Consider the following 25,994-nt stretch of genomic DNA (forward strand, 5'->3'; position numbering starts at 1 on the left):
AATAATCCAATCAAGAAATGGGCAGAAGACATGAACAGACATTTTTCCAAAGAAGACATCCAAAGTGCCAACAGACACATGAGAAAGTGCTCAACATTCCTTGGCATCAGGGAAATCCAAATCAAAACCTCAATGAGATACCACCTCACACCCGTCAGAATGGCTAAAATTAACAAGTCAGGAAATGACAGATGTTGGCGGGGATGCAGAGAAAGGGGAATCCCCGTACACTGTTGGTGGGAATGCAAGCTGGTGCATCCACTCCGGCAAACAGTATGGAGTTTCCTCAAAAAGTTGAAAATAGAGCTACCATACAATCCAGCAATTGCACTACTGGGTATTTACCCCAAAAATACAAATGTAGGGATCCAAAGGGGTACATACACCCCAATGTTTATAGCAGCAATGTCCACAATAGCCAAACTGTGGAAAGAGCCAAGATGTCCATCGACAGATGAATGGATAAAGAAGAAGTGGTATATATACACAATGGAATATTATGCAGCCATCAAAAGGAATGAGATCTTGCCATTTGCAACGACGTGGATGGAACTGGAGGGTGTTATGCTGAGTGAAATAAGTTCATCAGAGAAAGACATGTATCATATGACCTCACTGATATGAGGAATTCTTAATCTCAGGAAATAAACTGAGGGTTGCTGGTGTGGGGGTCGGGTGGGAGCGATGGGGTGGCTGGGCGATAGACATTTGGGAGGGTATGTGCTATGGTGAGTGCTGTGAATTGTGCAAAACTGTTGAATCACATATCTGTACCTCTGAAACAAATAATGCAATATATGTTAAGAAAAAAATAATAAGAAGAAGAGCAGGAGGGGAAGAATGAAAGGGGGTAAATCAGAGGGGGAGATGAAACATGAGAGACGATGGACTCTGAAAAACAAACTGAGGGTTCTAGAGGGGAGGGGGGTGGAGGGATGGGTTAGCCTGGCGATGGGTATTAAAGAGGGCACGTTCTGTGTGGAGCACTGGGTGTTATGCACCAACAATGAATCACGGAACACTACATCAAAAACTAATGATGTAATGTATGGTGATTAACATAACAATAAAAATTTAAAGAAAAAGAAAAGAGTAAATGTATGACCAGCCCAGCCAGGCACATCTCCCCTTACCATAAACACACACACACACACACACACACACACACACACACACACACACACAAAACAAATTTTAGTTTTCCAAAATGTGCCATTTTTTAAAATCTTTAATTTTTAGAGCAATTTTAGGTTCATAGCAAAATTGAGCAGAAAATACAGAGAGTTCACATATACTCCCTGACCCCTCACATGTATAGCCTCCCTCACTATCAACATCCCTCACCAGAGCTGTACATTAGTTAGAGTTGATGAATCAATGCTGTCATAATCATCTCGTGTAGGTTTTTGTATGGACATAAGTTTTCAGTTCATTTGGGTAAATACTGAGGAGTGTGATTGCTGGATAATATGGTAAGAGTATGTTTAGTGTTATAAGAAACCACCAAATCGTTTCCAACTGGCTGTACCATTTTGTATTCCCATTAACAAGGAATGGAATTCTTGTTGCTCTATGTCCTCATCAGCATTTTGTGTTATCAGAGTTTTGGATTTTCACTATTCTAAAAGGTGCATAGTGATATCTCATTGTTTTAACTTGCATTTCCCTAACGACATGTGATGTGGACATCTTTTCATGTGCTTATTTTCCATCTGTGTATCTTCTTTGGTCAGCTGTCTGTTAGAGTCTTTGGCCTATTTTCTAATTGAGTTCTTCGTTTTCTTGTCTTTTTTTTTTTTTAAGATTTATTTATTTATTTCCAGGGGGAGAGGCAGAAGGAGAGAGTGTCAAACAGACTCCACACCAAGCAAGAGCCTGACATGGGTCCCAATCCCACGACCCTGAGCTGAAACCAAAAATCCGAAGCTCAACTGACTGTACCACCCAGGTGCCCCTGGGTTGTTAGTTTTCCTATTGTTGAGTTTTAAGAGCTCTTTATATTTCAGACAACAGTCTTTTTATTGGATGTGTTTTTTTGCAAAACTTTCTTGCAGTCTGTGGCTTGTCTTCTCATTCTCTTGACAGTGCCTTTTGCAAAGCAGAAGTTTCTAATTTTAATGAATCCAGCTTATTAATTCTTCCTTTCATGAATTGTGCCTTTGGTATTGTTTCTAAAAAGTCATTGCCAAACCCAAGGTCCTCTAGGTTTTCTTCTATGTTGTCTTTTAGGGCTTATAGTTTTGCACTTTACGTTAGGTTTATGATGCATTTTGAGTTAATTTTTGTGAAAGGTGTAAGGTCTGTGTTTAGATTCATTTTTTGCATGTGGATGTCTGGTTGTTCCAGCACCATTTGTTGAAAATATTGCCTCTCCATTCTGTTTGCCTTTGTCCCTTTGTCAAAGACCTGTTGACTATAATTGTGTAAGTCTACATCTGGGCTCTCTATTCTATTCCATTGACCTATTGATCTATTCTTTCACCAATAACACACTGTCTTGATTACCATAGCATTATAGTAAGTCTTAAAGTTGGGTAGTGTCAGTCCTTTGACTTTGTTCTTCTCCTTCAATATTGTGTTAGCTATTCTGATTCTTTTGCCTCTCCATACAAACTTTAGAATCAGTTTGTCAATATCCAAAAATAACTTGCCGTGATTTTGATTGAGATTTCATTGAATCTATAGATTAAGTTGGGGAAAAACTGACACCTTGACAATATTGAGTCTTCCTATGCATGAACATGGAATGTCTCTTCATTTATTTAGTCCTTTGATTTTGTTCATTAGAGTTTTATAGTTTTCCTCATATGGATCTTATACATATTTTGTTAGATTTATACCTAAGTAGGTCAGTTTGGGGGCTGCTAATGTAAATGGAATTGGGTTTTTAATTTCAAATTTCAATTGTTCATTGATGGTATATAGCACAGCAATTGACTTTTATATATTAACTGCATATCCTGCACCTTTCTATAATCACTTATTAATTCCAGGATTATTTTAGGTTTTCTACATAGACAAGTCTTCTGTGAACAAAGATAATTTCATTTCTTTCTTCCTGGTCTGTATGCTTTTTATTTCCTTTTCTTGTCTTAATGCATTAGCTAGGAACTCCAGTGCAATATTGAAAAGGAGTGGTGAGAAGGAACATCCTTGCCTTGTTCCTGATCTTAGTGGGAAAACTGCTATTTTCTTGCCATTAACTGTGATGTTAGCTGTGGATTTTTTGTAGATGTTCTTTATCAAGATGAAGAAGTCACCCTCTATTTCTAGCTTGCTGAGAGTTTTTAATCATAAATGGTATAGAATTCTGTCAAATGCTTTTTCCGCATCTACTGATAAAATTGTGTGGTTTTTCTTCTATAGTCTGTTGATGTGATGGATTATAACCATTGATTTTTGGATGTTGATCCAGCCTTACATATACCTAGAATAAATCCCATTTGGTCATGGTGTATAATTCTTTTCATACATTGTTGGATTCAATTTGTTAATATTTTTCTGAGGATTTTTGAATCCATATTTATGAGAGATTTTTGTTTATAGTTTTCCTTTCTTATAATGTCTTTGTCTGGTTTGGTATTAGGGCAATGCTGGCCTCATAGAATGAGTTAAGAAGTATTCTTTCTGCTTCTTTCTTCTAAATGACATTATAGAGAATTGATATAATTTTGTCTTTAAATGTTTCATAGAATTCACTAGTGAATCCTTCTGAACCTGATGGGTTTTTTTTTTTTGAAGGCTATGAATTATTGATTTGTTTTTTTTAACAGATAGAGGCTTGTTGAGATTGTCTATTCTTATGTGAATTTTGGCAGGTTGTGTCTTTCAAGAAATTGACCCATTTCATCTAGGTTATCAAATTTGTGGGCATAGAGTTGTTCATAGTATTCTTTTATTATCTTTTTAAGGTCCATGGAATCCATAGTGATATTCACTCATTCATTTCTGATATTAGTAACTTGTGTCTTTTCTCTCTCTTTTTTTTTTTTTCTTAGTTAGCCTGGCTAGAGGCATATTAATTTTATTGATTTTTTCAAAGAACCAGATTTTGGTTTCATTGATTTTTTTCTATCAATTTCTAGTTTTTATTTCATTTATTTCTGCTCTAGTTTTATTATTTATTTCCTTCTGCTTACTTTGGAATTAATCTGCTCTTCTATTTCTACTTACCAAAGATGGATGCCTAGATTATTGATTTTAGATGGCTCTTCCTTTCTAATGTATGCATTCAGTGTTATAAATTTCTTTCTAAGCACTGTTTTTGTAGCATACCACAAATTTTGATAAATTGTATTTTCATTTTCACTTAGTTCAAAATATTTAAAAAATTCTCCTGATATTTCTTATTTGACTCATACGTTATAGAAATGTGTTGTTTAATCTCCTCATAATTGGGGATTTTTCAGTAATCTTTCTGTTATTCATTTCTGATTTACTTCTGTTGTGGTTTGAGAGCATAGATTGTATGATTTCTAGTCTTTCTATCCTGCTGAATGTTCCATCTAAGCTTGAGCAGAAGTGTAGTCTGCTGTTGTTGGATGAAATATTCTATAGATGTCAATTATAACCAGATGATTGATGATGCTATTGAGTTCAATTATGTCCTTATTGATTTTCTGCCTACTAGATCTCTCCATTAATAATACAGGGGTGTTAAAGTCTCCAACTATAATAGTACAGTCATCTATTTCTCCTTGCTATTCTATCAGTTTTTGCCTCATGTATTTTGATGCTCTGTTTTTGGATGCATACACACTAAGGATTATTATATCTTCTTGGAGAATTTATCCCTTTATCATTAGGTAACACCCCTCTTTATCCCTGATTATTTTCCTAGCTCTGAAGTCTGCTTTTTCTGAAGTTAATACAAATAATCCAACTTTATTTCATTAGTCTTAGTATGGTATATCCTTCTCCATCTCTCTACTCTTACTCTATATATGTCTTTATATTTAAGATGAATTATTTGGGTCTTGTGGTTTTGATACTTTCTGATAATCTCTCTTTTAACTGGTGTATTTAGATTATTGACTCTTTTAAAGTGATTATTGATATAGTTGGATTAATATCTACCATATTTGTTACTCTTTTCTAGTCATTGCCCTTGGTAGAACTCCCAGAAGCAAAACTCACAAAATGTGGATGTCATCAAAAGACTGAGCCCCCTTGAGGTTCTTTAATTCTCAAAGTTATCCACACTGAGTCTCCAACAATCTTAATTACACTTCAGGTTTTTCTACCCAGTACTAGTTTAAAAATAATTACTAAAATCTCAAAACAGTGTTGGTTAGAGACTTTGTTTTGAAATGCCATTGACTAGAAGATGAAATTGAAAGATCGTCCATGTTCCATTTCCTTACACCACACACAAAAATAGACTCAAAATGGATGAAAGACCTAAATGTGAGACAGGAATCCATCAAAATCCTTGAGGAGAACACAGGTAGCAACCTCTTCGACCTCAGCCACAGCAACTTCTTCCTAGAAACATTGCCAAAGGCAAGGGAAGCAAGGGCAAAAATGAACTATTGGGACTTCATTAAGATAAAAAACTTTTGCACAGCAAACAGTCAACAAAACAAAAAGACAACTGACAGAATGGGAGAAGATATTTGCAAATGACATATCAGATAAAGGGCTAGTATCCAAAATCTATAAAGAACTTATCAAACTCAACACCCAAAGAACAAATAATCCAATCAAGAAATGGACAGAAGACAGGAACAGACATTTCTGAAAAGAAGACATTCAAATGGCCAACAGATGCATGCAAAAGTGTTCAACATCACTCGGCATCAGGGAAATCCAAATCAAAACCTCAATGAGATACCACCTCACACCAGTCAGAATGGCTAAAATTAACAAGTCAGAAAACGACAGATGTTGGCGAAGACGTGGAGAAAGGGGGACCCTCCTACACTGTTGGTGGGAATGCAAGCTGGTGCAGCCACTCTGGAAAACAGTATAGGGGTTCCTCAAAAAGTTGAAAATAGAGCTACCTGATGACCCAGGAATTGCACTACTGGGTATTTACCCCAAAGAGTCAAATGTAGTGATCCGAAGGGGTATGTGCACCCCAATGTTTATAGCAGCAATGTCCACAATAGCCAAACTATGGAAAGAGCCAAGAATCCATTAACAGATGAATGGATAAAGAAGATGTGGTGTGTGTATATACATATATATATATATATTATGTTATTAAGCACATACAATGGAATATTATGCAGCCATCAAAAACCCTGAAATCTTGATATTTGCAACGATGTGGATGGAACTAGAGGGTATTATGCTAAGTGAAATAAGTCAATCAGAAAAAAACAAGTATCATATGATCTCTCTCATATGAGGAATTCTTAATCTCAGGAAACAAACTGAGGGTTGCTGGAGTGGTGGGGGGTGGGAGGCATGGGGTGGCTGGGTGATAGACATTGGGGAGGGTATGTGCTATGGTGAGCACTGAATTGTGTAAGACTGTTGAATCACAGACCTGTACCTCTGAAATCCTATGATTTTTATATTAATTTTCTACTAACTTTGATAAATTTACTTATTAATTCTAATAGTTTAGTGAATATTTTCATTTTCTACATACATAATCATGTCATATGTGAATAACTGCAGCTTGTTTTCTTTCTTTCTAATCCTTAAGATGTTTATTTCTTTGTCTTGCCTTATCGCACTGGCATGATCGCCAGTATAATGTTGAATAGTTACAGTGATCACAGTTATCCTTGCCTCCTTCCTGGTCTCAGTGAGAAAGTTTTGATCATTCAGTATGATATTTGCTGTTGTGTGTGTGTGTGTGTGTGTATGTGTGTGTGTGTGTGAGAGAGAGAGAGAGAGAGAGAGAGACCATTTGATTTCTCTCCTTTTGTTCTGTTAACATTGTGTATTACATAATTGTGTTTTTTTTAATGTTGAACCACCCTTACTGTAATGATATTTGACAACTTCTAAGCCCTATTCCTACTTCTTCCCCTCTTCCCACATCTGAGAAAACTGATAAGAAAGCCTGGGTGTTCCCTCTTTTGTGATTAGTGGGAACTTCAGGCCATGTGTGGGAATCCTCAGCCTGGCCTCACCCATAATCACCATAAAAAACCTTACACCATCTCCATTTCCTGCTCTTCCAAGCCATAATTGGATCAGCTTGGGAGGCCTTCCCTTCTCTCCCCAGAAATGTGAAACTCCCCTTTTTATGTGAGTAATATATTTTCATACCATCTTGTGTGTGTGTGTGTGTGTGTGTGTGTGTGTGTGTGTACTGTCATCAGTCTCAATAGTTGAAACAAATTTTGAGTGGAGATCCATCCTGCCTCTGTAGGGGGGCCACAATAATTGTTACCGTGAGCAGGTGGTCTAGATGATGACTGTTACCACTGAGGTCTTTCTTTTCTTGCTTTATGTTGTAATATAGCTCTGCTGTGTACTTGTGAGCATTCAGTTTGAGCTACCGCTTTCTATCTAGTAGGTTCTTTGCGTTGTGCTGCCACCTGCTCTCAGACCTGCATTCTGAGCTATACTGCTTTGTGTTAAATTTACTGAGTTCTACTAAGGCATCTGATATAGACTTAACTGACCTTTGTCAGAAGTGTCAATAATTGTCATTTAGAGACAAGAGTATGGGGCTGGGGCCCTCCTTAAAATGGCAGTGGGTCATGCTTTCAGCCCAGACTTATCTGTGTGTCTCATATTGAACTGTGTTTCTTGATTCTCCCATAAACAAAGACTGATGCTAAGATCATGAGAATGACTCTTACCCTGTGACCATTTAGTGTGTGTCTCAAGCAGATATTGGTCTCCGTTCTGTGAAGTGCTCAAGGGAAAGATCGATAACCTTTGCAATATATGGTCCTATCAGATGATCACTTATGTGGAGAAAGAGCAGTTACTACGTGGCTTGCTAAGGCCACACTCTGAAAAGCAGGTGGTTTACTAGGACCCTGCAAAATGCCTTTGCTGCTGCTGCTACTCCCCATGCCTTTGTTGCCAGAAGAGATCCTCATCTTCAGGGCTATAGGGGAAAACACATATGTGACAGCTGTGACACAACTAAGGGGTTAATTCAACTATTTCCATGAGGGAGGCCCTAAACCCTGATGATACCAACTTGAGGCTCTCTGGAAGAAGACATTTATAGATTTGAGCAAGGTAGAGAATAATCCCTCTCTCCCCCAAGTATATTTAATAAACACAGCAAAGGAAAAGAGAGAGAATGGGAGAGAGAAAATAAGGGAGGGAGGAAGGGAAGGAACAAAAGAAGGAAGGAAAGAAGAGAAAGAGAAAGATAAAGGAAGAGAAGAAGAAGAAGAAGAGAAAAGAAAGAAAGGAACGAAAGAATGAAATCTGGAAATTCAGTTTACTAAAAGAATGTATACATCAAAGAGATTTTTTAAAAAGGCATGGATTGGCTTTGTGCTTCTAGCATATAAGTTCTGAATTAACTTTAACATCTGAAATACACTAACTGGCAAATCTTCATGGCCTTAATCCATACTGGAGGTCAAATTACACTTCTACCTGGGATCTCACTAAATTTAAACAAGGTACCTCTAATCTTGGGGGAGTTTTTGAACCCAAAATAAAGAACATACAGGTATGCCTCACCTTAATTATCAGAGCTGTTAACTTGCCTAAATTTCACCTATGGCCCCCTAACACATCTCACAGTGGTCATGCACACTCAAAACCAATAAGTAACAATCTAAAGTTAAGTCCTTGACACTTACACATTGGCTTTCTAAAATGGGACTCCATAGACCTTCCCCTAGTTAAAATAGTTAAAAAAAAAAAAAAGTTAATATGCCCCAGTGTAAATTAAAACAGGGCCTTCAAAGAGTAAAACCCATTATATGGGATGTGTTTAGAGAAGGGGGATTATGCTCACTGTTTCTCCATTCAACAACCAATTTGGCTCGGTTTTAAACTTGGAAAGAATAAAGGTATCTCACAGTGGATTACCACAGGCTTAATCTGATGGTCACACCCAGTAAGGCCCCTTCCCAATACTAATGAAATTGCTGACTCTACCCGATCAGCAACTGATAAATACTTTGCTTTCATGGATTTGGCTAACAATATTCTGCTCAATACCCATTCCCACAGCTTTTCAGTCATAGTTTGCCTTCACCCCTAAAGGGGCACAATACATCTTTAACTTGGATGCTCGGATGCTCAGATGCCTCCATAATCTTGCCATTGCACACAATCTTTGCAGACAAGATCTTGAATGCCTGGACTTTTTCCAGGAGCACAGGTATGACATTACATTGATGAATCCTCCTCCAAAGAGATTCACTGGACACACTCATTCAGGACATGCAAATACAAAGGAGCTCACAAAGAGGCTAGGCCACTTCTCCACACCCAGTGCAAATTCCTGCTACCTCAGTTAAATACCTGAAATTATCTGGTAATCTGAAGGTCACCCTGACAGTGTCAAGAAACAGCTACTGACCTGCTTTGCACCCACAATACTAGAACAGGCCTAACATCTTTTAGGCTTTTTTTGAGTTCTGAAGGCAACATATTCGTTATTTACAATTTTTACGTAAGCCCATTCATGCTATTACTTGCAAATCAGCCCACCATGAATGGGGTCCCTCTCCAACAAGAGGCTCTAAAATCTGTCCAAATTACAATCCAGACACTCCTTCATTCTAGAGGTTTTAGCAGCATCTTTTCACACCTCTTGGAGTCCCTGGACCGCCCATGTTGGCCACTTGGCCTTCAAGATCATTCCATTCTCCCCAGGAATCATCAGAGGAACCAATCACATCTGGACAGATTGACCCTCATGGGGTCTCTAGGCTGGTTGTAGACCTTGAAAAAACAACTCTTCACAACAGCTTATATTATAAAAGCATTTTTATTGAACACACTCTGGAGGTAGTCAGAACCAGAACAAAATTTGGGATTTAGATGGGGACCCTGTTCTGAAAGTTTAGATACCAGAAAACTTTGGATTCTTCTCTCATCCAGGACTGTGCTATAGAGACCTAAAGGCTGATTTGAAGCAGAACATAGAATCACAACATGGGAGACTAGAGACCGGGGATTGGACCCTTCTGGAACCAAGAAGGCTGCTCTGCAATACATTGGTCTAGACCACACTCCAGAAAAAGAAAATTTGGCTTGGGCAACCGCCTGGAAGAGGCAGTCACCACAGGCTGGGTTGCTGCGCTTGGGAGGCAGTGTGACTTGCAGCAGGCTCTTAGCTCTTGAAGCTCTTCCGGGAAGAGGAGGTGGTGGAGACAAACTTGACACTGGAACTACTGCCCCCGCCACTGCCAAAGCCCATCCCCATGCTTCGGCCACTGCCCGCACTGAAGCCAGAGCCACCCCCACTGAGCCCGCCGCCCAGGCCGACGCCTCCACTGCTGCTGGAGTAGTAGCTTCCACCGCCACCTCCGCCAAGACCACCACCAAGGCCACCGCCAAGACCTCCACCGAGGCCACCGCCAAAGCCACTGCCACCGCCATAGGCAGAGGACACGCTGTTTGTGATGACAGCTGCAGAGAAAGGAGGGAGGACTTGGTCAGACCAGTGTGCTAGATCGATCCTACACATCCCAGTTACTCGATCCCACTAGTGTTAACACTGTCCCTGGCCTCTGTCACAGAGGAGCAAAAGAGGCTCGGGACTATGCCATTTAGTTAAGGTCCCTAAGAGAAGGTTGGTGAGCTCAGAAGGCAAGGGATGGTGCTAACTCCTCAGTGGGTAGGGACAACAAGGGGAGAGGGTACAGGATGTATGGGATACCGGGCCTATACTTTAAGAAATGAGACATGAGCCATGTTGGTTCATGTCTCAATCTGTGCTCTTCCCCCTCCACCACCTCCTTCTCTCTAAATATATTAAAAAACCATATATTGGGATGGGAGTTTCTGGTATGTAGAAACAACAGGATTCTGAGTTGGCACGAAATACCCCATATTATTATCATTGTGAAGGTCTGTTCAAAGTTACTTACAAATGTTGACTGGTCCAACTCCTTCTCCACTCAGTCTAAAATGGGAAAAATTAAAGTAAGAGTTAAAAACTCCCCAAAAGACAGTACTAGTCATGTTCAGAGCTTGTTCTACAACCAAGGAGCCTGCATGCCCCAAAGCTGCTTACGTTAGAGAAAGAGATAGCCCTGTAGAGTGACTTCCCAATGAGGAGGAGTGTTGACCTATTTGACCTAGAAACAGGTTATCGGAAGAAGACTGCAATTCACATTCTCCTCCACCCATTATACAGAAAGCATGAGTAAGAGGCTGTGGAAACTCTGAATATGTACGAAGCAGTTTTGGCCTGGTAGGAGCTTACATGCTCTGAGGGAATTTGGCATGGACAGAAATACTTCTAAGGAAGGATGCAGTGGGTAGTGTCAGAAAATTGCAGAAAATGGAGTAGTTTGAGAATCCAAAGGCAAGTGAATTTAACTCAGCTGGAGTAATCATGAAAGGCTTTCTGAAGGAAGTGGTACTTGAAGAACGGGGAGGACATTTGTTGAATTGCTTGAAAGAGAGGGATTTGGTGGTGGGAACAGGGTCAGAAAAGTGAGTTGGGACCACATTGTGTAGGTCAGCTGTATGCCTAGGTGTCAGATTGAAACTGGATTAGTGAAGAATAATTATTATGTACAAATAGTGGTCACTTGTGTGTGTGATTTACACCCTGTAGTGGAGAAGAAGCTCCATTTTATTAAATGTGAGGCCATCCTGGGCTTGTGAAGACAGCCATCTGTTGCCCACCTGCACTCCTCGCCCTCCAGCAGCTTCCTGTAGGTGGCGATCTCCACATCCAGGGCCAGCTTGGTGTTCATCAGCTCCTGGTACTCCCTCAGCAGCCGGGCCATGTCCTGCTTGGCCTTCTGCAAGGCGTCCTCCAGCTCAGCCAGCTTGTTCTTGGCATCCTTGAGGGCCAGCTCCCCGCGCTGTTCGGCATCAGCGATGGCATTCTGCAGGTTGGCGCACTACAGAGGGAAAGAAGTGAGTGGGAACCCTTAAGGAGCTGACCTAGGCCTGAAGTGTCTCTTTCTGGGATTCCAGGGAGAAGCCAGTACATTTGTCCTGGTCACCGTGGATGGTGGAACACTGAAATGCTGGTACTTGCTCCAGCTCTGGTGTGTGTGTGTGTGTGTGTGTGTGTGTGTGTGTGTGTGTGTGTGTATGTGTTTATAAAAAGTAAAACAAGACAAAACAGGTGTCCCTTTCAGAGCTCAGGCCTCTTCCTTGCCTTCTTGTGACCTCTCCCTACCTGCTTCTTGACATTGTCAATCTCGGCTCTCAGCCTCTGGATCATCCGGTTCATCTCAGAGATCTCTTGCTTGGTGTTGCGGAGATCATCCCCATGCCGGCCCGCTGTCTGCTGCAGCTCTTCGTACTGAAGCCACCAGAAAAGAGGAAAGACCCCATTTATTTGAGAATGGAAACACTTTCTCAAAGCTCACAGGCAGGAGCTACCAAGAGGTGGCAAGTAGTGTTATCTGAGGCCTGGGGCTGGTTTCAGCTTTGTCCAAGTGGACCTGATCTTAGATAATTTTCCCTTTAGTGCCTTTGTTTTCATAGAGACACAGGTGTCGGATTCAGAATGAGATTCTCCTTAAGGTTCTTGAATTTATGTGGCAAATGTATGCATGACTGTTCCCATTAAGTCACCCCATGAGGCCTCAGCAAGTTTCAGGAGCCCCATCCTTAGCATTTTGTCAATGGCCTGGAATCCTAGACACATGTCCATCCCTTCACTCAGTATTTGCCACAGCACCCACCTTGGTCTGGTACCAGGACTCGGCTTCCGTCCGGCTGCGGTTGGCAATCTCCTCGTACTGGGCCTTGACCTCAGAGATGATGCTGTCCAGGTCCAGGGAGCGGTTGTTGTCCATGGACAGCACCACAGACGTGTCTGAAACGTGCGTCTGCATCTGGGACAGCTCCTGCAGGGAGATTTGAAGTCAGTCATTCTGTGTTATTTAATGTTGGGTCCATTCAAATCTACCACCCATTGTGGTATGTCAACTTGAGAAAAGAAATAATAACCACCTACATCAAAAATTAAGTTAATAAACAATCCAGATCATGACTCAATCTAGTTTTTAAAAAACTTTAACAACTTTGAACCTCCATGAAACCCCTATCATGTAACCTCTCACACTCGCATCTTCTTGGGCCATAACTTATTTTAAAAGAGTCTAGCTGCATGGACTGTATGCTGGCAGAAAACAGAGAGGGGATGCCACTCCAGAAAGGGAAGGTGGCCAGAAAAGGTGTGCTTTAGTAAAGCACTCCAAACCTCACTCTGCAAAATGACTGCTGAAGTGATCTTTTACTTTAAATTTGACTTTCTTTTTTTAAAGTGTTGGCTTCATAAGTAATAAAGTATGAGTAGTACCAAAGGGGGAGGAGAGACAGAGGTGTGCCCACAGCTTAAGAACCACTGAAGTCAATCCTGGAGCCCCTAATTCCTGGTGATGGCCCATGTCCCTAGGTCCCAAATAGGAGACATTTCTTACCGCCTCAAAGAACATCTTCATGAAGTTGATCTCATCCATCAGGGCATCGACCTTGGCCTCTAGCTCCACCTTGTTCATGTAGGCAGCGTCCACATCCTAGAGAAACAGGGATGGTTGGCACTGCATCCGATTTTTACCCTGACTTAAATGAATGACGTCTTAAGACAGCATAGCCACGGGCTATGGGCTGTCTCCTACCCACGCACCTTCTTCAGCATCACAAACTCATTCTCAGCAGTGGTACGCTTGTTGATTTCATCTTCGTACCTGGTGGTAAAAAGGATAGCAAGTGCTGATCAGAGGATGAAGGGCAGGTTGGGCCTGGGGTCTTTATTGCATGAAGACCACTGTGAGCCTGCCTTCCCGCTGGGAAGGATCTTCTGACATCATACAGGCAGAGAGGGAGGGAGCACTGGTAGTATGAGCCCCTGGGCAAGGTCCTCATCCATGAGGACATTGGTTTTTCTGTAACTGCCTACCAGATAATCATTATATTATTGCTATCATTCAGTTGCTTCAAGAACATTCTCATAAAGAAGCTGTGTTATTTCTTCCCCACTCCACATCTAGTCAAGTTCCCTAGTGTTTTTTTCAACTTTCACAGCCTTGTGAAAAAAACAAACAAAAAACTACCAACCCGTAAGGACTAAAGAAATTATTTGAGCCACTAAGTTGGGTTTGGGGAAACTCCATCAGAGAGCCCATGCTGTGGGCTTCAAGTACACTGGGGGAAAAAGCCCCAAAGAGCAAGGATTACATGATGGCTCATTTCACCAGGTGGTACCAAGGGCACTGAGCCTGTTGCTCTGGCTGGTGGCTAAGTGCTGGTGGTACCAAGGGACTGAGCTTGGGGCTGGTACTTTCTAAACATGGACAGGATATTTTTTTCCAGTACTTCAGGTATCCATGGAAGGTACACGAGTCTAGCCAGTGGGGAAGGCATAAGTGGCAGCCTGGTTATAAAGTACATCTGGTGCCAAGAAGACATCACCCGTCCCATCTCTGCTCCCTGAGACCCACTTGTTCTTGAAGTCCTCCACCAGGTCCTGCATGTTCCTCAGCTCCGAGTCAAGGCGGCCCCTCTCCCCCAGGATGCTGTCCAGCTGTCTCCTGAGGTTGTTGATGTACTGCTCAAACAAGGGCTCCAGGTTCTGCCTCACGGTCTTGGTGCCCTGCTCCTGGAGCAGAGTCCACTTGGTGTCCAGGACCTTGTTCTGCTGCTCCAGGAACCGTACCTGGAGAGGGCAGAGTTTGAAGGTGAAGAAACTTGAATTTCATGTTTCGATGATCAATTCACCAGTTTTCCTCCCATTTCATGCTGGTCCCCTACACCTCTGCATGCAGTGCCTGGCCCCGGGCCCCAGGAGGGGAGGTCCAGAGTGAGGTGTTTGCCCTCACTCCTCTGTGAGAGACAGGACACCCAGACTGCACTGGACACAGCTGGGCAACTGGGCAGATACTCAGGCTACTGCCCGATGAACTCCTCTACCTTTCTATTCAGTCAGCCCTGTTACAGAAAGCACAGAACTCTTCTCTTGGCCCCACAGTCAAGGAGCCCATATGAGGTCATCTCTGAAGGGGAAGAGTAAGGCCCTCTCTTCTAAGCGGCCAACGAAGCGGTCCAACTAAGAAAATGGGCCACAAATCCAGGACACAGAAACAACTGTAACGGCCAACTATGAAGGTATTTGCACAAGGTCAGAAAATCTCCCTTCTTCCCACTTTCTTTGACATTTACTCCACACTCATGATGGTTTTTCACAAAGGATCCCACTCACCTTGTCAATGAAGGAGGCGAACTTGTTGTTGAGGGTCTTGATCTGCTCCCGCTCTTCAGTCCGCACCCGCTGGATGGCGGGGTCGATTTGCAGGTTGAGGGGAGTCAGGAGACTCTGGTTGACAGTGACCTCTTGGATGCCTCCAGGGGGGCACACGGGGAAGCCAGGACCACCGAAGCCTCCTCCAAAGCCAGCGCCGCCACCAAGCCCAAAACCTCCACCAGCTCCACCGCCAAAACCAAATCCGCTCCCGGCTCCACCTCCGAAGCCATAGCCGCCTCCGGCACCAGCACCTGCACCAAATCGGTTCCTGAAGCTGCCACCACTAGTGCTGATGGAGATCCTCTTGGAGCCTCCCAGGTTGTAGAGGCTCCGGCTGCCATAGCCACCTGCTCCGCAGGCACCCCCTAGGCTGACCCTGCCAAAGCCGCCACCGCCACCCCCGGACCGGGACACGGAGGTGAAGCTGGTGCGGGAGACAGACGGGGTAATGGCAGAGGCAGCACTGAAGCTACGGCTGCCTCCACTCCGGAAGGACACACTCGACTGGCGAGACATGATGGCTTGTTCCTGGTGGAGCAAGAGTACCCGGCACTAGGGGTTGGGAAGTGCTGGAGAGAACAGAGCTCAGCAGGACGCAGAAGGTGGCTCTGTTACCCAGAAACTGCAATCCCCCCTTTTTATTCTCTAGAACTGGGTTGGGCGGGAGAGCTGTCGAGCTGTGAATGATTAAGTGGGCTGGGCATGCCTGGGGGGCAGCCGTGAGCTCACCGTCACACCTGCACAGTGGTGTGGGGTGCAAAAGCTTGCTTCCTGGCAGGCTGTGCTCAGTTAGGAATAACCTTGCCTTATAGCGCTGATGTCCTGGCAGAAAGTTGGCAAAGCTGCCAGCCAGTCTCTCTTCACCACGGGGGCCCCGGGGCTGCGAGCACCCAAGAAGGACAGCAGAAAGTAAGGGGGCATTTAGCCAATGTCTGGAGGGCTCCTTACAGGACCGGGGATATCGTCCGCCATCTCAGCATGGTGTACACCGTCCATGAATTGGAGGCCAAGCCAGTCCCCCACTGGCAGGGAACTGCTTTTTTCACTCTTTTAGGCAGAGGGCTGTTGCAGTGACCTTGGCACTTGGAAAGGCAACGTGACCTGACATCTCAGCTATGTGCTAGAGGGGAAAATAGACTTCTGTCCTTTACTCCAGAATTCCCTTTCTTGGGGGAGGCAAAGTTACCATCCTGGAGCCCACTGCGCAGATTCTCTGGCAGAGTTTGGGCCAGAAAGGCTCCCCAAGCTGCAAGCTCCAGAAACAGAGAATGTGGGACATTCTCAGCCCTGGGTCTAGATCACTTTGCACCCTACAGGGGCAGGCTGAGCCCTCCACAGCTCCTCCTGATTCAGTATTTTCTGTGGCTTTGATCTTTCCCCTTGCTCTTTGGCCTCGCCAGGACCCTGCAGGGGCTTAGCAAACCCCAGGGGCCCCATGCAGTCCCTCATAAAAGGTCCCTAGACTCAGCCTGGCAGTCACGTCTCTCTTCAGAGGGAGCTGCTCTGCCCAACACCCCCCCCCCCAGCCCCCCAGCTGTGTTCCAGCAAGCCCTCAGTTATTCCACTAAGGAAGAAATGAGTCATCGTATCTGTTGATACAGGCTGAAGGCTGCCACAAACACATACCTGCAGGAGCTTCTAATCTCATCATGAACATGTTGAGAATCTGCCGGCCTGTTATAACGGAGAACCGCCCCGTTGCAAGCCGTGGGGACCGCTGCACTTTCTCTAAGCGCCAGCCCGAGGTTTCCTTGAGGGACAGGGGAATGGAAAATGGAATTCTAAGTCTATGGATCGTCCTGCCAAGTAGGTCCCGTGGAGCAGATCTGGGGGACCAGTCAGCTGGCATCACAGTCGGCCACAGCTGCCTTAGGGAAGACTCCTTCGAGACCCCTCTGCCGTGCTTGTCCAGGTGGGCCATGGCACCACATGGAGGAGAGGAGTCTGCTTAAGTTTTAGCAAGTGTCCTTCTTAAACCACACCCCTCCTTTTGGCCACAGACCTGAGTGGGGCCCACATTTCAGTCTCCCCAAAACAGAAGCAGGACTCTAAGTCAGCACAGCACTGGGCCATTAAGAGCTGGGGCGGGGTGGGGGGTGCCCCTGGGGAAGTAGGGGATGGATTGAGAGCTTTGGGGCTGAGGGAGTACATTCTCAAGAGTAAAGGAATGAGGACCCAGCCCAGACTCAAGAATCTCTAGTCAGGCCGGCGGTTGGCTCCAGGGAAGCCGCAGCTGTGGGAAAATGATTCGAAGCTGCCGGGGATCAGCTAAAATGTGCTTGTTCACCGCAGAGGGCTGTGATGAGCAAGCAGTGGACAGGTAAATCCAGACAGACAGACCGATGGCCAGAGCTCACCTCACAGGTCTTGGGCAATGAGGTCTGGGTTGCCTCCCCGCCTGGAGAATTCCTGAGACTCTCGGAGATTGATTTTACCGAGTTCGCCAGTTTCATACTTTTTGCCTCTTGGGGAGCAGATGTGAGTGTCTTGGGGACCCTGAGACATACTGGGGGACTCTCAGCCCCTGAGAGATCAGATCCAAGCTGAAAGCAGGTGTCTGAGGACTCCTAGCGTGGTTCTCCCTCTCCACTGGGAGATCACCAGCTGGATATGCACCCCCCACCCCCGCACAGGTCCTGGGTATAGTCCACTGCCCCTGGGGAAGCCCCACCCCTCCCGAGACACTGGGACATTCTCTTCTCTCCATCCCTCCTCCTCCTAGCTGTGTAGAGGAAAGAGAGGGACTCGGTGGAAGAGGAATGCATTCTGGCCAGACTGAGAATCTCTAGAGTGTGCCAAGCTCAGAATCAATGCCAGGGACCAAAGGTGTGTGGGTGGTGAGTAACTGTGGCAAGGAGTGTTTGGGTGCCTGACTTGGGGTGGGGGGGAGCGGCACTTTTCTGTCCGAGTTTTGTGGGAACCCTCCCCACGGCAGGTAAGGCAGCCCCTCCTGCAGTGCCAGACATGGACAGCTATAAATAATGGGGGCTCGGGGGGAGCCAGGCACCGGTAACGCTGCAGTGGGAGCATCCCACCCCAGTCTGGCATTTCACTCTGGCAGGAAGAGAAGGATTACATGGAGCTCATCCAGCTTCTCTGCTGGGCACCCGCAGAGGGAGTCACCAAGCCATGGCAGCTCACGTTGCCTAGCTTTTCCCATCAGCAAAAGACGAGTGCAGGGCTAAGTGAGCTGTAGTGGCTGGCCCTGCGGGTCTCCCCGCGGAGGGAGGCAGGACACCCTAGCCTCCCTCACAGAAGTGTGCCTCACAGAGCAGGCGGGGAGAAGGGTAACCCCAAGGTTAGGGAACACACCTGGCTCCCCTTCACATGGCCACCCCACGCTCAGCCCAGCCTGACACACTGGAGGTGCTCAGCAAACATTTTTTGAATTGAACTGGCAGAAATAAGGCATTTCCCTCCACCCCTTCCCCAGATCTTGGTGTGAGGCTCTCCCTAGCCCCATGCCAAGTGTCTGAGTCCCATCCACCTGCTTCTGTCCTGGGGTCCGTATTCAGAAGGCAGATCCCTTGTCCGCTTTAGCCTGGGCACCCTCTGAAGGCAGAGCTTATAACTCTTCATCCTTTGCGCTTTGCTCCATTCTTCTCCCACCACCCCTGGCCCTGAGGGCACTCTGCACCTGAGCTCCCTAGCAGCCCCTGTGCCCTTCCCCAGTCTCCCTGTACCCCTCTGGGAGAGAAAGAAAGTTGTAATGTCCTCGCCTTTGCAGGCTTTCAATCCCATGCATGTTCAGCACAAAAAGTGGGGAGCAATAGTTGGAGCATGAATCACCCTATTCACTGGGCAGAAGCTGGGAGCGCAGAGCCATATCCGCCAGGATGGGCAAGGGCAGATGGACCATGTGCCAGCCCCGGCACCTCCGCACAAAGCCCTGCCTCAGGGAGGCACCGACGGAAGAATTTTCCTGCCTCCACCCAAAGTCAGCAGAATCCTGCCCCCACCTCAACTCTGGGTCCCAGCTTTGATCTCAGCTAGAATCTCAGGATTGCAGAGCCATAGAGGAGCCCGGCCCCTCTGCGGACTGGGGAGCTGAGTACACCACCCCACCCTCCTGTGGCATGTGTGCCGGGGCTTCCTTATGCTGCTGGGAGGGCCACCCCACCTCTCCGGGACTGTCAAGCCCCACAACTGAAAACAGACCTGGGTAGGAACGCAAATGTCCACAAGCAAAGCAACCACTCTGCCTTGGCTGGGGTGGTTTCTGGAGGTGGTGTCCTATTGCTGTTACTTGGGTCATGGTGATAAGTGGCCCTTGCAGTTGATTTTTCTGCAAGGGCTTCACACAAACTGGGCTGCAGCATAGGTAGAGAAGCTTGTGGGCCTACTCTGGGCTATGTCTTGGTCCTCGGGTAGCTCCTTGTGCTGTTGGGACCCCGGATGAAGCCTAGGCTTGCCCTGAAGTTTTCCCCCATGGTGCTGGGAGGAAGCACAATCTGCAGATGCAGAAGGAGAGGAGCCGTGCAAGCTGGAGTTGTAATTTCAAGCTGGCTGGGGTTGGCAGGAAGGGTGGGGCAAACATGCAGGAGGCCCTGGGGAGCTGCCTTGCCCCCCCAACACACACACTGAGCAGGCGATTGGCGCTTGTGGGACAGAGCTCTGAGCTGCCCTCCGACAGGTCCCTGCAAGTCTGGGGAATGCTCTTCCCTCATTTGAAGGGTGTTTTGCCAGTGGCATACCAAAGCCTTTGAAAATCCCCCTGGGTTGATTGAAACTATGGGCTGGAAATCAACAAATACTTGAATTAGTCAGAGGGACTTAAAAAAGGATACACAGCAAAATCCTCTATGCTTGGCTTTCTCAGGGAGGGTGGTTTTATTTTTTTAATAAACACATATAGAGGCCTCACCACATGCAAGGCACTGTCCTACAAACTTCTCACTGTACACCTAAAATGGTGAAGAAACAAAGAAGGGCTTTTACCATTTTCTTGGCATTTGCTTTTGTCCTCACACGTGGGTATGAGTGTGCCTGGAACTCTGTGAACTTGCAGCACTTTCTCTACGAAGGAGAAGCAGGGACCTGAGTCATTTAACCCAGGTTTCTATCCTGATGGGGTCAGAGGTTAGGGATGCAACGAGCCCCTCTTGCATCCCTAACCTGCCGTGTTCTTTTCCTCCCTGCTCCTTCCTCCCCCCATCACCGCCGCCACAACTAGGGAAAGGAAGGAGAGGCAGAGGCCGGGGCTGTCCTCTCCAACGGAGCCTCTGCTTGGTGCGCTGCTCCTCGTCCTGCCCTAGGGTAAGGCACAGGGACAGACACTGGTTTCCATTCCCCCCCCCCCCGCAGCCCCCCGCCAGTACTGCATGAGCTGTAATCACGTGGGGTGAGCCGGTACAGACAATGGTGTGGGGGAGGTGGGGAGAAGAAGATCCAGGGCCATCTCAGGAAACACACTGGGAGCTGGGACAGTCCTGGAGGCACATGGACACCTTCCCAGCCCAGGCGCACCCTCCACGCGCTCCCCAATCCTGTCCTCACCCCGCATAGGCACAGAAACTGCTGGCTTTGCTCATTGTCCACCGGGACTGACGGTCACGGTCGAGGGCCCGTGCAGTGGCTCTTGTCTCCGGCCAGCCTGTGAGGGCAACAAAGACAGAGGGCCTCAGATGCCACTCATCAGTCAGCATGTGTCAGCATCCTGCAGCAGTCCTAGTGGGGAGGAGGCTCCACCCCTGAGTGGGGATAGAGGGGTGGTCCTTGGGGACACCGTTTCCCTCTCGGGACTGCCAGGACCTGAGGTGGGGTAGCTGGGACTCTGGGGCAAGACTCCAGAGGATTGTGGTTATCCTATTCAGTGTCCCTGGGGCAGAAGTTTGGGGATCGCCTACTACCACTCTTCTCCCTACGTCCCTGACACCAGACAGAGGGCAAAGGCCCAAATGCCTCTACAGTAGTCTATCCCAGATGGCCGAGATGTGTCTGACAACCACTTCTCACAACGTCACATGTGTGGCCCTGTGTCTTGGTTCGGCCTCCAGCCTTTCCTTCTATTCATATTTCCCTTCATATTTCCCACCCTTGAAACTCTCTACACCAAGACACCCAGATAGGGTCCCCCAGAACCTTACTCTGGTTGAACAGAGGCCATGAAGTAGAGTGGGTAAGAAGGGGTGACCCAGCCTGAGGGTTATTTGGCATTTTTTATTCTTTGGGAAGAATGGGCTACCAAGTGGTCTCATAGGGATTAGACCAACTCCTTGAGTGAGGCCACCATACTCAGAAAAGAAATGAACCCCATCTCACTCAGATATGTAGCCTCATTTCTTTTGGTGACCCTGAGCCTGATTTCCTCACGCTCTTTTTGAAATAAATGGCTATTGGAGCCTCACTGTGTGCCTGAAATTGTGCTAAGATTGAACATGTGTTGTCTTATTTACTACTCACATTACCATAGGCAGTAAAGCTATTATTATCCCTGTTTTCTGAACCTCAGAAAGGAATCGTGTCTTGTCTAAGGTCATTGGCTAGTAAGTGGCAAACCTGGGATTAGTCCCCAGGTCTGGCTGTTCCTAGTGCCTGTGTTCTCAACCAGCACCCAAGTGGTGATACCCAGGGGACCCCGAGGAGCCCAGCACCCCTGTGATGTCCATCAGCAGCCCAGACATCAAAGCCTCCTCAAATCACCATACCATCTAAATGAGAAAGGTGTGCTGCTCTACACACCAGCTCTGAGCCAGCCCTGCCATGCCGTCGCCTCCTCCCAAGCAGATCACAGTCCCTAGACCCCAAGCCCTGCTCATGCAGAAATTCTGGAGGCATCCCTAAGGCTATCAACCCCATGATGCCCTCACAAGGTGGGACTTCCTGACTCTGAATCTATGAGGCCTGGGTGTTCTCCACTCAATCATCAGCCTTCCCAGACAGGGTATGTGTCAAGGAGTGAACAAAAGCTTCATTCACGATGACCCCCCCACCCCGCCCCCACCATGCCCTACTTCCCTCCTCAGCGACCCAGGAGCCCCACCCGGTTTGAATCTGCCTCAAGGGCCTGTCCCACCCATCGACCTCCTCACCCTCCAGACCTCCCCGGAAAGGGCAGTCTCACCATTCAGGACCAGGGAGACACTCGGTGGCAATTGATACCTCCCAGCCTTCCAGAATGTCATGACCTATCCCGCCTCTCAGGCAGTCCCTAGCTGCCAGCTGACCTGGGCATTCCCGAGGGCTGGGGCCCCTTACCCTGGTGCCAGCCATGGCCTCCTGCAGGTTGGCACACTGCCCTCAGCAGAGAACAATAACGTGTTATGGTCTGCAAGACCTCAGACATAACATGGCTCCATTGTTCTGAGTCTGGAAAATGATCTCACATTAACCCTGAGAGTTGAAGTTATCCCCAATCACCTGGTAAAGTGCGGCCTTCCTTTGCTCAAGAACACACAGTAGCTTCCTATTGCCTTATACTCACCTCCTCATTCCTCTGGATCCCCGTTCCTCACCATCCTTACTACCATCTGGGGTGGGCACAGGTCCATGCCCTAATCCCCACAACCTGGACAATGTTATGTTACCTGGCAAAGGGAAATTAAGGTTGCAGAAAAAGTTAAGGTTGTTAATCAGCTACCCCCAAAATTGGGAAATTACCCTAGATTATCCAGGTGGGTCCAACATAATCCCAAGGGTTCTTAGATGTGGAGGAGGGAGGCAGAGGGGAAGTCAGAGAGACGTCAAGCCAGAAGACCACCATGGCCATCTTTGAAGAAGGGGGGATGGGACCTGCAAACCTTGGCTTGCAGGTGGGTGGCCTCTAGAAGCTGCAAAAGACAAGGAAATGGATTCTCCTCTACAGCCTCCAGAAGAAACACAGCCCTGCCCACACCTTGACTTTAGCCCAGTGATACCTCTTTCCGACTCTGACCTCCAGAGCTGTGAGATAACTTTGTGTTATTTCCACCACTGAGTTTCTGATCATTTGTTATAGCAACAACAAGAAACAAATACACTGTCTCTATCCAGATTCCACTTTGGCCAAGGAACCTACTCTTTATCGTCCATACCACACCCAGGTAACCCTCTCCCAACCTCAAGACCTCACCCCTGCCTCCTCCACCTAGTCCTGCCCACCCTTCCCTCCCAGTTCCTCTCCTCACAGCCCCCCTGTAAAAGCTGCCCATGGCAGAGGACCACCCTAGGTCTCATTTACTTGCCCATCCCCCATGTTGTGCCACCAGGCACTGGACTAGGCCCATGGAACAGCAGTGAAGAGGCTGTGTTCACCATCTGTTGTGGTTCCTCTGTTGGATGCATGTTTTTCCACCCCAGGGACTATATGCATTCTGGGTTTTTGTTCACTGCTCTAAGTTGGAGAGTTCACTCCAGATGGGTCCCTGAGTCCATCTTCCTCAGGACTGACCTTTCCCTCCTGACCCCTCCACATTGCCTTGCCCCAAGGTTCAGCAGGAGCAGTGCCTGGCACAAACTGACAGTAGCAGGTGCTTACTCATTGGCAGAGGGTAGAAAGAACCTGGGCTGGAATTAGACCCATCCTTTGGTTACTATTTGATGAGGGTGAACCATCAAGTGCATGTCTGCTCTTGGGCTGGGCCCAGCCTGCTTGGTAAAGACCATCCAAATTGCCAGGCTTCATCCTGGTTGTCTTGAGGGGATTGGTCTTGGCAGCTCAGTGGCCTCATTTCCTGGTCACCTGAATTTGCTCATTCCTGGTTTTATCCATCTTGGGTTCTCCCCCTGTCACCTGCCACCAACTATAGGTCTTCACGCTGGTGTGGCCAAGAAAGGCAAGATGGCAATTTGTAGGAAAGAGTCTCTGACAGTTGGTGAAGAATGTGTTCTGGAATATGACACCACAGCTGGTGTCTTGCTAAGGACATTGGCCTCATGGACAAATGCTGACATTTCGCAGTGGTCCAGTTCCTTGTGAGGGAGGCAGTGGAAATGGCCCCACCCTTGCCCAGACAGTCCCCAGAGGGCTTACCCCAAACAGAATGGGCTTTGTTCATCTTCCCAAAGCCCCATAGCCTTCTTGGTTTGCCGAAAACAGAGAGTACCCTTTCTTTGTATTGGGATCTTGACCGAGCTTCTACTCTTTGAAAAGAATGGGGCATACCTAATATGAAAATAGCTCTGGGCTGCTCAGGAATTCTGCCCTCCCTGTCACCTTGCACCCTCATGAGGATTCCCACAGCCTGTGTCCTCTCCACATTGGTCCAGGGAAATGAGCATGGCTGGCTCACGGCTCTTCCACTGGTGAAGGACAGCCCCGGATGGAAGTGGAAGGATCCGAGTAAAGTGATGTTTGGCTTTACTCCCTGAGGAAACCTGTGCAGCATGGTTATCCTAACACCCAAACACTACAGGGTTCAGATTGCCAAACTGGGCCCCACCTCGTGAGTCAGTTGGGCCTCCAGCACCATCAATTACCTGCCTCAGTGTGGTACGGGGATTCAAGCTGGGCCTCAGGCTGGGCAACAGGTTGGCCATGTTCTTCACTCTGACATGCTCAGCTCCAGGCTGTGGTTGTTTTCTGTGGACCAGAGGCTCGAGATGTCTGAGGCAGGGTCTCCATCCGAACATCTCCTGAGGGAAGGAGCGCCTTCTGTCAGGTTCCACAGAGTCTCACTCTCCCTGCTCTCATTCATTCCATTCCCAGCAACCAGAGTTGGCCTCAACTGGCCTGCTGAGCATCTGCCCTCAGGCTGGGCCCTGGGAACACTGGCACGAACCTCACCTCAGCTGCCTCTGAGAACATGGTGGTCGTGTCCCTCCCACCTTGCCTCATTGGAGAGTCACACTGTACTTGCTAGGAGGAACCCGAAGGGGTACCCTTCCCTGGCCCTACTGGAGGCCAGTGAGGAGACCACTCTCCCTTGCCCCAGGGCCCATTTTCAGACAGTTCCCATTAGAAGAAAACCCTTCCTCACTGCGAGTTGAAGTCACCTCCCCACAACATATGCTTCTTGGTCGTAGTTCTGCTCAGTGGAGAGAAACAGAAGAGGCTCAAATTTCTCTTTCCTTTTGGCAAATGTTTCCACATTCGGGGACACTTCTGAGTTGCTACCCCCTCTCTGACTTGGAGGACACTGACTTCCAAGGAGAAAAATGTGGTTCTATCCCAAGCTGTCTACACTGTGGCAGCTTGCCCAACCCCCCTGCGCTTCTCACAGCCCTCAGGAGCTGGCTCTGCCCTGGCAGCCAACCCAGAGCTGCGCTGGGATAGCTGGCCTCCCCAGCCGGTGCCTGCTTGCCCCTCTCTAACGTGTACACACCTCCTCCAATATTTCCCCATCTACAGCCATTCAGGTGCCACGCCAGGATTTTGCCCATACCTACAAACCACCTGGACTGTTATTTTCTTTAATATTTTTGCTTTAGGTAGGCCTGCAAGTTTACCCAATATATTTATTTTATAAAGCAACTTTTTAACTATTGAACGACATCTTTTCTAATACACATCAAAATAACGTCGGGACTACAAAACAGGTGATGACAGAGCCTGGGATGGTTTTGTGTGCCAGCAGGCCTGGCCTCCATGCTTTGGGGAGCAGCCTCTCACGTGTCTGCAGGGAGGGAGCCAGGTTCCAGGGTCCCTCCTGCTCATCTCAGCCCCATCTTCAAGTCTCTGCACCAGATTTCTTGCTAACGTGTCTCCAGGCTCCTCCCTCTGGGGTTCTCTAAAGTAGGACCAGACCATCCCCTC

General features: G+C 47.0%; 1 protein-coding gene across 3 annotated transcripts; it reads right to left on the bottom strand.

The window, feature by feature from the left end:
• Positions 1 to 10,219: 10,219 nt before the first annotated feature.
• KRT5 (keratin 5) lies at positions 10,220 to 15,838 on the bottom strand. 3 transcript variants are annotated; one of them, XM_088025599.1, is made up of 11 exons: positions 15,484 to 15,838; positions 15,281 to 15,420; positions 14,523 to 14,737; positions 13,709 to 13,769; positions 13,503 to 13,598; positions 12,762 to 12,926; positions 12,251 to 12,376; positions 11,746 to 11,966; positions 10,980 to 11,014; positions 10,456 to 10,518; positions 10,220 to 10,377 (listed from the first exon to the last, which is right to left on the bottom strand). In XM_088025599.1, exons 1-11 carry the CDS (start codon positions 15,836 to 15,838, stop codon positions 10,220 to 10,222), a joined length of 1,635 nt encoding a protein of 544 aa, XP_087881725.1. The 3 variants fall into 3 exon arrangements, with proteins under 3 accessions (XP_087881725.1, XP_087881724.1, XP_027981305.2); XM_088025598.1 differs by having other exon boundaries at positions 10,220 to 10,413; positions 10,504 to 10,518; positions 15,281 to 15,838; XM_028125504.2 differs by having other exon boundaries at positions 10,220 to 10,518; positions 15,281 to 15,838.
• Between the last annotated feature and the right edge of the window lie 10,156 nt (positions 15,839 to 25,994).

Source organism: Eumetopias jubatus, unplaced genomic scaffold (assembly GCF_037043125.1).
Source record: "Eumetopias jubatus isolate StellerSeaLion01/CBP00866 unplaced genomic scaffold, mEumJub1_p1.0 scaffold_8, whole genome shotgun sequence".
NCBI classification, from domain to species: domain Eukaryota; kingdom Metazoa; phylum Chordata; class Mammalia; order Carnivora; family Otariidae; genus Eumetopias; species Eumetopias jubatus.